At 41.9% G+C, this 15,563-nt stretch overlaps 1 protein-coding gene and 1 long non-coding RNA gene across 2 annotated transcripts in view; one reads left to right on the top strand and one right to left on the bottom strand.

Annotated features, from left to right (window-relative positions):
• The first annotated feature begins 1,314 nt into the window (after positions 1 to 1,314).
• On the top strand, positions 1,315 to 3,039 carry LOC111371096. The gene is made up of 5 exons (XM_022993007.1): positions 1,315 to 1,522; positions 1,731 to 2,123; positions 2,222 to 2,332; positions 2,594 to 2,675; positions 2,727 to 3,039. The coding sequence occupies exons 1-5, from the start codon at positions 1,315 to 1,317 to the stop codon at positions 3,037 to 3,039; spliced, it is 1,107 nt and encodes a 368-aa protein (XP_022848775.1).
• A 1,208-nt stretch (positions 3,040 to 4,247) lies between these two features.
• LOC111371562 overlaps positions 4,248 to 15,563 on the bottom strand; it is a 16,603-nt gene continuing 5,287 nt past the window's right edge. The window contains exon 4 of the long non-coding RNA XR_002698605.1: positions 4,248 to 4,837. This is a non-coding gene — a long non-coding RNA (uncharacterized LOC111371562). The remainder of the gene's footprint in view (positions 4,838 to 15,563) is intronic.

Raw genomic sequence — 15,563 nt, 5'->3', positions numbered from 1 at the left:
CAATTTCTTAATACAAGTGGTTTCTTCCCGAGGCGAAAGCTCAAAAGGAGATTAGGAATTTTAGTTCTGAACCTCTTGCATTAGGGCGAAAATATTGTGTTCTTCGTTTTTTTAATTTCTGTATTTTTAGTTTACAATACAATTTTTATTGATTAAGATCTCTAATCGATAGAATCTAATCTTAACAGTAGTATTAGAGCTATTAGACGGAGGTTCTTGGTCTCCATTATAGTAGATCTGAAAGGTGACACCGATTCAGTAGTGTTTTTGCTATTTCTTGAAACCCTAATAAAGAGATCTCGTGAGATTGTTCTTGTTTTACAATTTATAGTAAAGAATACTTGCTTATACTTGAAGTCCTGTTGTAAACATGTTTAAAATTCTAGACTTGAGATGTTCTTGACAATATCTTTGTCCGGAAACCTTGTAAGTTATCTAGAATCTGAGGGTTGTCTTGATTTGAGTCAAAGATCTAGATTTAGATTCTTGCATGTGTTCTTGATTACTATATACATATTTTACTGTGACTTATGCTTGTTCTTTGTGATACCCTTCACTGATTGAATTGTTTTGTTAATAAACTGCTGTGACATTGTTGAACCATTGTTTATAAAAATGTAGATACTCTTGTGGTGTCTGTGTGATCTGCATGTACTATTAGCATTCAATTTTTTTTAAATGACTTCTACAAAATTTGAATTGGACATTTTTAATGGTAAAGGAGACTTTAGTCTTTGGTGCAAAAAAAAGAGAGCTATTTTACTTCAACAAAAATGTGCAAAAGCAATTAATGGGTCATGACCTGCTAATTTAGAAGAAAACAAGATAATTGAACTTGATGAAACTGCATGGAGCTCTATTTTTCTGCATCTATATGATAATATTCTTAGAGAAGATACATATTTAAATAAAACCATTCCTAATAAATTGTATCTTCTAAAATAATCTTTTGGTTTTAAACTGGACCTAACTTTGGATCTTGAAGTTAACATTGATAGATTCAACAGATTATCCCATGACTTAGCCAACTGTGACGAAAAACTCTTAAAAGATCAGTTGGCTGTGGTCTTATTGAACTCAACTGGTGATAAATACAAAGATGTTAAAAATGCTATTGAGTATGGGAGGGAAGCTCTAACCACATATGTGATAATAAATGCCTTAAGAAATAAAGAGTTAGAGTTAAGATTTGGAGAGAGAGAGAGAGAGACTTTATAGTGGGGAAAACTTAATGGCCAAATCCAAAACAAATCCCAAGAATGTTAACTTCAACAAGAAATTTGGACACAAAAGAAGGAACACTTTAAAGATAAAATGAAAGTAAAGACAAAAGGTAAGAAATGTTTTTACTATCAAGAAAGGGGTTATTTTATTAAAGATTGTCTCGAAAGACTTAATGATTTGACGAATAAGTCTAAAATTGATGATGGTGCAGCCTTGGCCTATAATAATGAGGTCAATATTGATGAAAACTATGTTGCAATAAACAGTCCACCTAATCAAGAATGGATTCTTGGCTCAGGTTGCACATTTCACATATGTCCAAATAAAGAGTGGCTCGCTAAGTTTGAAAATGTAAATGGAGGCTAAGTTTTAATCGGTAATTATATGACATGTCAGGTTAAGGGAATATGAACTATCACCTTAAAAGTAAAGGGTAATAATGAGCTTGTCTTGAAAAAGACAAGGTATGTACCTGACTTACAAAGAAATCTTATTTCTTTTCCTAGATGACCTGAAATATCATATCATGATCAATATGGGATACATAAAAATCTTGAGGGGCTCAAAGTTTATTATAGAAGCCCCCAAGAGACATGAACTTTACATTTTACAAACACAAAATTTTATTGATTCCACTTCAGAAGCAATTTTTGTTCAAAATGATAAGTCACAAATGTGGCATAAGAGATTAGATCATGTTAGTGACAAAGGATTGCGGATTCTGAAAAAACAAGGTACCTTTGGAGAGGATAATATTGAGAAACTCGGTTTTTGTGATTATTGCGTTTTAGCAAAGCACAATAGACTTCCATTCTTACCTGGAATGCATAAATTTGTGTCAATACTTGAATACTTGCATGTTCATCTTTGGGGACCAACTTCTGTGCCTACTCACACTGGTTTTAAGTACTTCATTTTGATTATTGATGATTACTCTAGAAAAAAGTTTGAATTTTTCTCCTAAGATCAAAATCTGACACTTTTAATGCTTTCAAAGAGTGGAAAATACTGATTGAAAATCAAACTGAAAGAAGGATTAGATTACTAAGAACAGATAATGGTTTAGAATGTTGCAATTTTGAAATTGATGAGTTCTGCAAAATGCAAGGTATATTGAGACAGAAAACTGTGACACACACCTTACAACAAAATGGCTTGGCTGAAAAAATGAATGGGACTATTCTTGAAAGAATTAGATGTATGCTCTTAAGTTCTAGTCTTCCAAAGCTATTTTGGAAGGAAGTTGCAAAAAAATGCTAGTTACTTAATCAATAGGTGTCCTGCTAGTGCTATAAAATTTAAGACTCTTGAACATGTGTGGGCTGGAAAACTATTGACCTTAGTAATCTGAAAGTCTTTGGATAAGCAGCTTTTGCACATCAGTCTAAAGGAAAGTTAGAATCTAAGGCCCTTAAATGTGTCTTCTTGGGCTATGGTGAAGGAGTTAAAGGGTATAGGCTATGAATTAAGGAAACCAAAGGGTATGAGATCATTATAAGTAGAAATGTGGTGTTTCATGTGAATGATTTTCCTCGTTTAAATGGGGAGGGAAAACAAGACACCTTAAATCAGAACAAAAATGTAGAAAGGGAAACTGAAATTGAGATGGGGCAGGTTGGAGATGAAACTGAACAATCGGAAGCTCAAAGCCTCAAAGTAAAAATGAAAATAATGACACTTGGTGACGAAGGTTATGAACTTGAAATTGAGAATGATTTGGGAGCAAATCAACCCTTAAGTAATTACCTTCTTGCTAAAGATAGACAAAGAATAGAAATAAGACCCCCTGTCAAGTTTGATGATGAACAAACTTGAGTCCTTTGAAGATACTATAAGTAGTATGGATTCCAAGTATTGGCTAGCTGCCATGCATGATGAGATGAAATCCCTTAAAAAGAATAAGACTTGGATTTTGGAGAAAAGGCCTGAAGGAAAGGGAGTTATAGACTGTAAATGAATCTTTAAAATTAAAAGGAGGGAAAATGACATTAAATACAAGGCCAGACTTATAGCCAATCGCTTTTATTTAAAATTATATTTTTATTTAATTTTACATATGACTATTTAAGTAATAAGATTAAAAAGATAAGATAATTATCTTTCTAAAGTTGATATTATTATTATTATTATTATTATTATTATTATTATTATTATTATTATTATTATTATTGTTGTTGTTGTTGTTATTAGAATTAAAATTTATTGTATAACAAATGGACAAATATGTCCTTAAAAAAATTGGTGCAAAGGGGAAGAGAGTGGTAAAAATGTACCAAAATGGTGCAATGGGTTGGAGGAGATTGGCACCAAAAATTTGGTGTACTTTGATGAATTATGGTGCAATGGTGATGTGATTGGAAATGCTCTGAGGATTTGTTCCTTGAGTCAATATGCGGGTCATCCGCCCCTTGTAATGTTCAATATCACATTGATTTGGTTCCAGGTGCAGTTCCACCGAATCGCCCACATTACAGTACGAGTCCAACATCGTATGAAGAGTTGCATCGACCGGTAGAAGAGTCGCTCGTGGCCATATTCACAAAAGCCATAGCAAGCTCCTAGTGCCAACTCGGCGACCTCATAGCTGAGTTAGTGGTAACAGTATTACGACCTCATCAAGCCTTTCGCGCTCTCCAACATCCCCAGTACTTTAATGCCGCTACAGAAGCTTATTAGCAAGCTTTAAAAAGGGTTTTGAGGTATTTCAACGGTACGATTGCTCTTCGTGTTAACTATCTAAATCCAAGTGCCTTGGCCAAGTCTAAAATTATTTGGCTGCGGCAAATACTGTCAGAGTTAGCAGTTCATTTATCTCAGAAGTCTATCGTGAACATATGGGAGCGAAATTCTTGGCAACAAATCCAGTTTTTCATCCCGGTGCGAAGCGCATCAAGATTGAGGGAGGATATTAGAGTTGTCAAAATCTACAGATTACAACTTGTAATATTTTTTGACTTAATTCCTCGATTTCTACTGTCTAGCATTTATGAATCCAAATCTGAACTTGATGTGAACAATATTAATGATGAAAAGAAGCAAAAAACTTTCATATTGCAGTTGGTAATTAACGCAGAAAATTTTCCTTAATTGAGGTCAACGATAAGCATTATTTTGTAGATTATACTTTCGAAATTAAATAAAAATTAGATAATTCGACCTGCTAATTTATAGGAAACAACCACAAGGATGCTACAAATATCTAGAAAAGTTTTTGTGCCTAGTATGAGTTGTGGAGGTTCACTTGGTGGCTGTTCAAAGTTTTTGTCACATGATTCAGCCTCTTTCGACATGGCATCTGCTTTTGATGGCAGATTTTGATAGTTTCCAGAGTCGACAGATTGCTTCCAATCTACAAGATCTTCCATGATACGAACATAATTCTCCACGCACGAACGACATCTCTCCTTCTGGAGATAATTTTTTACTTGTTTTTCACACAATTGAGCTATGTCATTCACTAAAAATGCCGTAACACGTGCTACGAAAGTTAATGATTGGGCTATTTGGCTAAGGTTTTTTCCCTCGTCTCCTCTTAATTCATACAAACACTCGGAGATATTTCGTGTTTTCGAGCATATTTCACTAACCAAATCAGAAGCTTTCATGTCGGTTTCTGCAGATGTGAATTGGAAATAAAGACAGGTTACTGAAACGAGAATGAACAAAAACAAGCAGGGAGAAGAAAATGCCATTTCACGTTTTAGTTTAATTTGTGTCATGACTCCTAATTCTTTGTGGTGCAATATATATGAGTAGGGTGCATATATGCACCAGATCAAATTTTTGATTACTTGAATATTTGCGAGTTATAAGGATAAATGAATTAGATATCAAGAATCGAAATCATGCATAATGGATTCATAGCTGTGGAATTGACCTTTGTAAATCTAGCACAAATGGTATTTAACACTAGTCTAGTTGTCAAGATATATAACATGAAGTGATATATTCAAGAATAATGCTATTCGCTCACTATCACATTCGTTCTATGTGGTACACATGTGTCTATTAGTAATTTGATGCGTGAGACCAAATAAAAAACTAACACATTAATGAATCAAATCACAAATCGCCATGTAAGATGCAACGTAGGCGACTACCTCAATGAGCGACTATAGATAACATTACTCTATATTCAATTAAATGTATGGACAAGACCAATCTATTGGCCCTATTATACGTTAAACACAATAAATGCTATTAATAGCATTAATCTTGTAGATCTGGCGCCCAAAATTTCTGTCTTTGGAATGGTAACCAACCGGTATTATAGCAAATTCTTGTAATTTTCCTATTACAAATTATGTGAATCATATGTTGGGGAAAAAAATGGGTTTTACGATTGTAAAATGGTCAAATTTGAGCCTAAATTTAAGTAGAACCTGTAATCCAAAATTTACCAGACCAAGAATTTTCATGTTATACTCTACGACAAGATTAACATGATATATATATTTTGTCAAAAACCATTAAGTTTTGTATCTAATATTTTGATTCAGTTGACCACTTTGAACTTTATATAGAAGAATCTGATTATATTGCCATAACTTATCCTACATAGAAAAACATGAAAACTTTTATTGGTTTGAATAGTGAAAGTTTGGCCATTGCATAAGGATTTCAAGGAATATCAGTGGTCTTTGGAAAAGGGAAAATTTGAAGTGGAAATTATGTGCTACCCAATATTTAAAGATCAATATTCTAAAAAAATAGGGTCAGAGTTTCATTATTCACAAATCAAATATTGTTGTAAATGGCAAGATTATTAAGATTTATTAGTAAATGACAATTTTACTCATACAGCCCTAAAAATTATTATCATTGTATTCTTGATTCTTACCTATAAATATAGTGCTCTGATTCTTAATAAAATGCATACAAATCTATTAACTTCTCTTTATTTTTTTTTCTCTTTTCTCTCTTTATATAACTCGTTATCAGCACTGTTGACCTCGATAATTGGATCCTCCACGTGGCCAATCGATAGCCACTCCACGTATTCCTCCATGCGCACAATCAACGCACGATCAGATATACACGACCGAGACCAGCGGGGGTGACGACGACCGTATACGCTCCAACAGTCAAGTTAAACTCAGGTGATCGGAATAGTATCAAGGTTGTGCAAAATAGTGGGAAAGAGAATATATATTTGCTTGCCATGGAGCGCTAAATAAGAAAAATTTCATTAACTTTATCTCTTGCTAAGCCTTGGGTATTTATAGGTGAGAAGAGTCGTTGGATGTGAGACACGTGTATACATCTGAACGATATGAGGCGTCTGCTCATAGGCGTCAATCAGCCTCGTCTGTAGAGCGGGCGGGTAGTTACTTCTCCCAAGTTGAGTTGACATAAAGTTGATAGGTCACATCAACTAACCTCATGAAGACGTCAAATCACTTTAAACCTTAGGGGCAGAAAAGATTTTGACAAAGATCTCATTCTGAAATCGACAGCGGATCCTCAGACTGAGGTCCACGAGGATCATTTCGCCTTGGCTTCAGGGGGATAGGGTGCTTCGGCCAGTCATGCAGAATTACATATGTCTTGTAGTGTGATAGAAGATCATCTCAATTGGAACCACTTCATATAAGCGTTCCAGACCTCGCCTGATGTGGTGGTGGACTTTTCGAAGTTGAACCACTTCATATGAGTGTTCCATATCTCACCTGATGTGGGTTCAGTTAGGGACGTAACAGTGGTCTCCCAAGTCCAGGTATGAATATTTATATCATGGGTGGACTTGTCTTCCCGATCGGGTATATGCGCCTTGGGATGGGAATCGTGATTTGTGAGAACTTGAGGGTCAATTTTCTGTGTTCACCGAAGCGTTGATCATTGGTAGATGCGCTAAATCTTCACCACTGTGTGAGGGAAAAAATTTACGCGAGGTCGAGGTGTTGACGAGCTAGACGATGTGTGGGGAGATTGTCAATGCAACGACCGAGGAGATGACCCACAGGGGACTCGGCGTCAGGTGCGTCTCAGTTTTGTAAAGTTGAGTGAAGAGCTCATCTCCCATCGGTACGCTGATCCACAGAGGACGACGCATTGGGAGATGGCTAAAACTTTGTAAAGCTTAGGAGGGAGTGCAGTGACTGAGCCGATAACCCACAGGGAACTCCACGTCAGGTGCACCTAAGTTTTGTAAAGTTGAGTAACGAGCTCATCTGCCACCGGTGCACTGACCCATACGGGACAACGCGTTGGGAGATGGCTAAAACTTTGTAAAGTTTAGGAGGGAGNGAGCTCATCTGCCACCGGTGCACTGACCCATACGGGACAACGCGTTGGGAGATGGCTAAAACTTTGTAAAGTTTAGGAGGGAGCGCAGCGACTGAGGCAATGACCCACAGGGGACTCCACTTCAGGTGCGCCTAAGTTTTGTAAAGTTGAGTGAGGAGCTTATATGTACCGGTGCGCTGACCCACAGGGGACGACGCGTTGGAAGATGGCTAAAACTTTGTAAAGTTTAGGAGGGAGCGCAGCGACCGAGGCGATAACCCACAGGGGACTCCTCGTCAAGTACGCCTAAGCTTTGTAAAGTTGAGTGAAGAGCTCATCTGCCACCGGTGCGCTGACCCACAAGGGATGACGCGTTGGGAGATGGCTAAAACTTTGTAAAGCTTAGGAGCGAGCGCAGCGATCGAAGCAATGACCCACAGGGGACTCCACGTCAGGTACGCCTAAACTTTGTAAGGTTGAGTGAGGAGCTCGATCCGAGGCGGACGTGTCTGACGTTAAATGATTTGACAGCTGCTGTGTATTTCCAAGGTGACAGTTGGATGCAACGCCCATTCCCCTAAAAGGCTGCTGTGGCTACTTATTGTTGACGGTTGGTGGTGATCGAGGTGACGTGTTATATGTGAGTGTGAGGATCACAACAAGATCTTAGCCGTAGATCAAATCTGGTGTTTCATTTCAACGGCCTAGATTGATGGTGCGACGGACAGCCTAGATTAATTGCATTTGAATTTAACGGTGGGAGATTAGTTGGAGTGCTCTATAAAAAGAGGAGTTGAGCACTTTTTGAGTTTTTTACTCTTGCAAAAATAGAAAACTCCATTGCTCTCAAATCTCTTTGCGATTTTCGGCGTTCGTCAAGCATTTTCGGCGAGAACTTTGGTTTTCCGACAACCACGCACCACTTTTTGACCATTTTCGACTGGGGAGCACTCAAACTCGTAAGTTTTAGTAACTATTTTGAGATTTTTTCTTTCTGAAAATGGCCTCCGAGGGTAATGCTAGTTCGAGAAGGGGGCTAGAGTTCTTACGGATGGATAAGCCCATTGTGGCGACCTCATCCGAAGTAGCCGAGGCGATACTAGGGAGAGAATATTTGGAAGAGGCCAGATAGCCCAGTAGATATCTCTGTGCATTGGGGGCGTCGAATTACCCCTCCAAGCTAAAGGAGGTCGACCTAAAAAGACTTAGGACCGAATATAGGATACCTGATAGCGTAGACCTGATCCTACCCGAGCCTTCCGAGAGGGTCTGCTACCCTAGGCCAGGGCGTGTAGCGATAAGCGAGGTGATCTTTAGGGCTGGCCATAGGCTTCCAATTCACCCATTTTCCAGATGGTGCTTAGGTCTTACGGCTTAGCACCGACCCAACTGAATTCGAACTCTTGGAGCCAGATGGTGGGCTCCTGGATGTTATGGAAAGAGGCGTCACTAGAAGTGGAGATGCCCTTCTCAATTTTTCAGACCCTCTATATTCCGAAAGTAACAGCCGGGGGGGGGAGGATAAGACTAAGGGCTGGTATTACCTGACCTCTTGGGGTTTCCACACTCCATTCGTGCTCGATTTGCTGAGCTCCATCAAGGAGTGGAAGAGCTCGTGGTGCTAGGCTATCGGGAGATGGGACACAATGGAGAGGGACCCCCTGACACTTCTTACGGTCCCCACGAAGTACTCGACACTTAGTGAGTATTGTAGCTATATTTCTTTTTTATTCTCTTCGGTTCGAATTATAACTAACACTCGTATTCATTTTTTGAAGGCACTCTTCTTCATTGCGAGCTATCTTCAAACAATTTCGAGATCATCTGCATGATCTATCAACTGCCTCCAAAGAAGAGGTCGTTCCATCGACTGATCAGAAAGAACCTTCATTTTGTGACACACGACCTGATGGTCTCACAAGGTAATGTCTCGAAGCGAATACCTTTGAATATTTTCGAGTCGTTTACACTTGTACTAATTTACTTGTTTCTTGCAGATAACTTCAATAAGAAGATGCCTCTCTGGCCCGACTTCAAAACAATACAGAAGATGATGGCCTAAGCGAGGACCTTGAAGACCTCCTCCTCCTCTTACAAGAAGTAGATGGAGGACATAGTAGATGCCAGCAAGAGGCTCCCGCCTCCGACAGAGGAGGAGGTGCTTAAGGATCCAGAGGCTAATCTGCTTCGGAAGGGGAAGAAACCTCAGCCCCTTTGAAGCGGCCAACGTTTGCAAGGCTACCCCCTATTCTGAGGCAAACCACAATTCCTACCAGGGTGGCCATTCCGGAGAGAACGTCCATGCCATCAGAGGCTCCACCTGCCCCGGCCAAGACGCCAGTTGCTACCATCTCTCTTGCCTAGGTACCGAGGAGCCTAAGAAGAAAAGAGCCCATCCCTCAAAGGAGGTAGACTTTCTGGGCTCGAACTTCGAGGAGCTAGTTAAAGAAGTACTGGAGGCTCTCCTCCCAGAAACGGCTGCAGTGGCGATGGTCCACAATAAGTATTGGATTGAAGAGTGGATGGACCACACCACCTCTTGCACAGCCGAGGACTTGGTGGCGGCCAATAGTGCCTACGTGGCCTGGGCTCTGAGCACCAGCATCCAACTCGAAGGTTTGGTGAAGGACCTCAACTCCAAGAAGGAGGACCTTGTCAAGCGCTTCGAGGAGGAGATGCAACATGGGGACAAAGTGAGGGAGGCTTGGGCCAATGCTGCGGAGGAAGAGAAAAGGAGGACGGAGGCTGAGACCCAGCTGATGGTTGCTGCAGGAAAAATAGAGCGACTGAAAAAGGAGCTGTATGAAGTGGAATGTCAGGTGGCTGCCTTGACCCGAAGTGTAGATCATGCCAACGAGCACCACCGGCTCGCCACGGAGGCTCTGGAGACCTCCAATAAAGAGAAAGCTGAGCTAAGGTAGAGGACGGAGGCCCAGTCTGAGGAAATTGCCTCCCTGAAGGAGGAACTAAAGTCGACAAGGGAAGTGGCTGTTCAAAATTTCATTGACCACTTCGAGGAACATCCCCTGTACGACGACTTTGCAAATTTCTGGGCCTCCTGGACTGCCCAAGGCATATTGGGTCGGCTAAAAAAGGTCCACCCTACTTTGGACATCTCCTCTTTAGAGGTAGAGTTCGAGGGACCTACTGAAAGCCGGCCTGATAGGTTGGCAGAGGACACTCCAGCAGCTCCCGGGGCTGGCAGGGCAGAGGCTGGCGGGGAGGAGCCTCCCGTGAGTAGGCTTACTTTGTAATGGCTTCGACCTCTTGTAAATTTGAAGTGAATGAAATGAAAAAAAAAGATACCAAGTGTTATTGCTTCTACTTTCTTATCGTATTAATCCGTTTACGCATATATGAATGACAAACTTTTAAGACTAAGCATCTCTTAACAACAATCAGAAGATCGGACCACTTAAGTAATCATACTAAGGGATTGATGTAACAATTTGATAACCAATGTGACAAAGAACTGAAGTATCAATACTTAAAAAGTTACGTTATCCATTACCAAGGCATTTTCAGCGCTCAGTAAGATAGGAAAATTACAAATGAGATTGGATCGGGACACGCACTTATCAGACAACATCGAGATCGGATCAGAACAAAAACCCATCACTGATAATATTTCCTTAAGTGTTTGATGTTCCATTGATGAGGTAGTGCCTTCTTTGCCATGTCTTCAATTTCGAAAGTGCCAATTCAGGATTCCTTGCGGATGCGGTAAGGACCCTTCCGGTTCAGTCCAAACACTTCTGACCCGGTTAACTTTGATGATTGGAAGACCCTCTTGAGGATGAGGTCCCCCAGGCGAAGAGTTCGGCTTCTGACCATAAAATTATAATAGCGGGTCATCTTCTTATGATACTTTGCCAAATTCACCTGGGAGGTATCCCTCCTTTCTTCAAGGAGGTAGAGTTCATTCACCCGAGCCTCGTCGCTACTGATCTCGTTGAAGTGTATTCGACGGTATCATGGGACACCAACCTCGACCGAGCTCATGGCCTCGGCCCTGTAGGTTATAGAGAATGGTGTTTCCCTAGTGGCAGTTCGGTTTGTGGTTCGGATTACCCAGAGGACGTGGGGAAGTTCATCGACCCAAGCCCCTTTAGATGTGTCAAGCGTCCTTTTCAGGGTATGCTTGATGGTTTTGTTTACTGCCTCAACTTATCCATTTGCTTGCGGGTGATGAAGCATTGAGAAATCTTTTTTTATCCCCAATTCGTCGCACAATTCCCGCATTTTCCTGTCGTTGAACTGTCTCCCATTGTTGGACACTAAGGAGTGGAGAATACTAAACCTGCAAATGATATTCTTCCAGACAAATTTTGTAGTATTTGCCTCGGTAATCTTTGCAAGAAGTTCAGTCTCGACCCACTTGGTAAAGTAGTCAATGGCGACAATGGTGAAGGTCGCGCTTCCTCTTCCTTTAGGGAGTGGACCAATGAAGTCGATGCCCCACTTGGCGAATGGCCAGGGGCTGGTTACCACAGAGAGGTTCTGAGAAGACTGCCTTTGAACATTCGAGAAGTGCTGGCACTTGTCACATTTCTGAACAAACTAGCAAGCATCCCCTTTCAGGGTCACCCAGAAGTAGCCTTGACGGAGAACCTTATGTACCAGGGCCACTCCTCCGGAGTGATTTCCACAGATTTCCTCATGAATTTCCCTAAGTATATATGTGGCCTCTTCGCCTCCCATACATCTGAGAAGTGGTGAGGTGAAGCCTCTTTTATAGAGCATATCCTCTTTCAGGACGAAGTGCGCAGCCCTTCTCCTCAACTTCCTTGCCTCGCTTCTGGAAATAGGTAGTGTCTGATCCTTTAGATAGGCGATGATGTGTTGCATCCATAATGGGGTGCCTTCTATCCAAAGTACCTCTTCTCTTCCGAAAATGGAAGGCTTCGCCAAGTGTTCAATAGGGACAACTTTTAATAACTCAGAATCCTTGCTATTGGCCAATTTTGAGAAGGTGTCTGTATGTGCATTCTCTAGGCGTGGGACTTGAATTAGTTCAAACCTTTCAAACTGGGGGACTAGGTCCAGAACCAATTTCAAATATGCGACCATGCCGTTGTCTTTGGCCGCAAAGCTTCCACTGACATGATTCACTATCAGCTGAGAATCACTGCTGGCCATCAACTTTCTGACCTGCATTTCTCTTGCCAGTCTAAGGCTCGCTAGAAGGGTTTTGTATTCGACAGCGTTGTTCGAGGCTTTGAAGCTAAACCTTACTGTGCAATTTAGCTTGTGACCCTCTAGGCTTTCCAAAACTATTCCTGCCCCGGAGCCTGCCTCTCCTGAGGATCCATCTACGAACAATTTTCAGGTTGGGGGTTTGGCTAGTTCCATTATTGCCTCCATTTTCGAGGCTTCGGCAAACTCAACCACAAAATCTGCAAGAGCCTGGCCCTTTATAGCACGCCGAGGTCAAAATAATATGTGGAACTCGCTCAGCTCGATTGCCCATTTTAGTAGGCGCCCTGATGCATCTGTTCTCTACAGCACCTGCTTCAATGGGAAGTTGGTAAGAACGTCAATCGAGTGGGCCTGGAAGTATGGCCTCAGTTTCCTTGAGGCTGTGATGAGGGTAAGTGCCAATTTCTCTATGTCTGGGTATCATGTTTCAGCTGGGAGGAGTGATTTGCTAATGTAGTATACTGGCAACTATCGCTCATTTTCTTCTCTGACTAGAACAGCGCTAACCGCCACGTCCGATACTGTCAAATACAGCAGCAGAGACTCCTTTAGTTGAGGTTTTGACAAAAGAGGTGCCTCTTCGAGGTGCTTTTTCAGCCCCTGGAAGGCTTCTTCGCACTCAGAAGCCCATTGGAACTTCTTTCCTTGCTTAAGTACCTTGAAGAAGGGTAAGTTCTTATCAGTGGCCCTGGAGATAAAGTGACTGAATGCGGCTATTTGACCATTGAGGCTTTGGACCTCCTTTGGTTCTGAGGTGATCTCATTTCCAGCAAGGTCGTTATCTTTACTGGATTGGCTTCAATTCCTCTTTGGTTAACAATATACCCCAAGAACTGACCCAAAATCACCCCAAAGGTGCACTTGAGGAGATTCAACTTCATCTTATATTTTCTAAGCATCTGAAAGATTTAGACGAGGTGACTTACGTGTTTGCTTGCTTGGAGGCTTTTGACTGGCATGTCATCCACGTAGACCTCCATGGTTCTGCCAATTAGTTCGGCCAACATCATGTTGACCATCTCTGATATGTGGCTTCGACATTTTTCAATCCAAAGGGCATGTCTTTGTAGCAGTAGAGTTCTCTGTCTGTGATGAATAAAGTAGCTTCCTCGTCAGGTCGAAACATGGGTATCTGATTGTACCCTGAATATGTATCCATGAACCTCAACAGTTCATGTCCAGCAGTGGAATCCACAAGTTGGTCTATTCTTGAAAGTGGGAAGCTGTCTTTAGGGCACGCCTTATTCAAGTTGGTAAAGTCTACGCACACCCTCCACTTCTCACTGGGTTTTTTCATCAGGACCGGGTTGGATATCTACTTCGAGTAGATGGCTTCCCTTATGAAACCACCACGGCTAAGCTTGCCTATTTCCTCTTTGAGAGCCTCGTACATTTCTGGGTTGAGGGCACGTCTTTTCTGCCGATGAGGGGTACAGGAGGAGTTGATGTTAAGATGGTGACAACTGATCCTTGGATCTATCCCCCACCATGCCCTCATGCTTCCAAGCGAAGACATCCAAGTTTCTTTTCAGGAAGCTTACCATCTCCTCTTTGACTTCAGGGGGCAGTGCCTTTCCTATTCGCAAGACCTGACTGGGGTCCTCTGGGTTGCAGAGAAAGTCTCTAGTTCTTCCATTGGGGTTGCATTTGGTTCAGAGTCAATTATCTGGGGATCTAACTCATCAAGAGGGTGTCCTTGTTCAGGGGCCTCTTCCATGTTGACGTCTTCTTCCTGTTGAAGGTATGCCCTTGTTCAGGAGCGTCGAGCATTTCCACGTCCATACTGGCTTCATTAGCATCTTCAATTATCATCACGTTAACAATTCGGGGCTCCGACTTTCTCAGAGAGTTCAAATAACATGCCCTAGAGCCCATTTGGTCACCTCAGAACATAGCAATCCCATATTCAGTTGAGAATTTCATACACAAGAAGTGGATGGAAGTGACGGCCCAAAGATCTTTCAAAGCGGGTCTGCCCAATACTCCATGATAAGCCGATCTGTGGTCTACCACTAAGAATTCCATAAAGTGTTGGGCTACTAGGGGTGCTGACCCCATCTCGACGGGTAGAGTGATCCGCCCTCGTGGGACGATGCTGTCTCCAGTAAATTCGAATAGTGGGTCGGTCATGGGGATCAAACCATATTCAATTTGCATTTTGTCGAAGGTGGAGCCGAACAGTATGTTCACCGAACTTCCATTGTTGATAAGCATACGTTTGAGTTCGTTTCTAGCCACTACGGCTCTTACAACCAATGCGTCACAATAGGGGTGGTGAACTCCATTTGCATCTTCTTGGGAGAAGGTGATTGGGGCCATCTTATCAACCACTTGTGACTCACTAACAATGTAGGTAATCATTGACGGGTCATTTGCTTCCCTTGTGTAATTCCTTTGGGCGTTCCTGATGTTGCCACCAATGTGAAGTCCCCTAATGATCGTGTTGATCTCCTTGATGACTTGGCTCCCAGAGAATGGGGCCTTATCTCTCTGTCTATACTGACCTCGGTCTCTTGATTCTCTTCTCCGAGGTGATTGCTCTCTATGTCCTCTCTCTCCCTTGTTCGGAGAGGCGGATCTACGAGTATATTCACTCCTGCTGGAAGAGTGTGGGTTGCTTCGATCAGGGCGTCGATTGGCGTCTCGACATTCACTAGTGTCATGCCCATAGAGTTGGTAGAAAGTGCAAAACCTCGCCCCTTCCAAGGGCCTGTTTGACCTTTTTTTCTTCATCTTCTTCTTACTATCAGCTCTTTCGGATGGTCCTGCTTCGCCAGGAGTATTCTCGTATGCCAATACCGGCACCGCATTCAATGTGGTGGAAGCCAGTGCCTGTCCGGAGGTGGGAGCTATTGCATGACTTTCTTGAGTCTACTACTGAGTGACGAGGTGTGCTGCGAGTCCTCGACCTACCT

The sequence above is a fragment of the Olea europaea genome, chromosome 22, assembly GCF_002742605.1.
Source record: "Olea europaea var. sylvestris chromosome 22, O_europaea_v1, whole genome shotgun sequence".
Taxonomy (NCBI): Eukaryota; Viridiplantae; Streptophyta; class Magnoliopsida; order Lamiales; family Oleaceae; genus Olea; species Olea europaea.
This window is presented reverse-complemented; position numbering and strand designations above follow the sequence as displayed.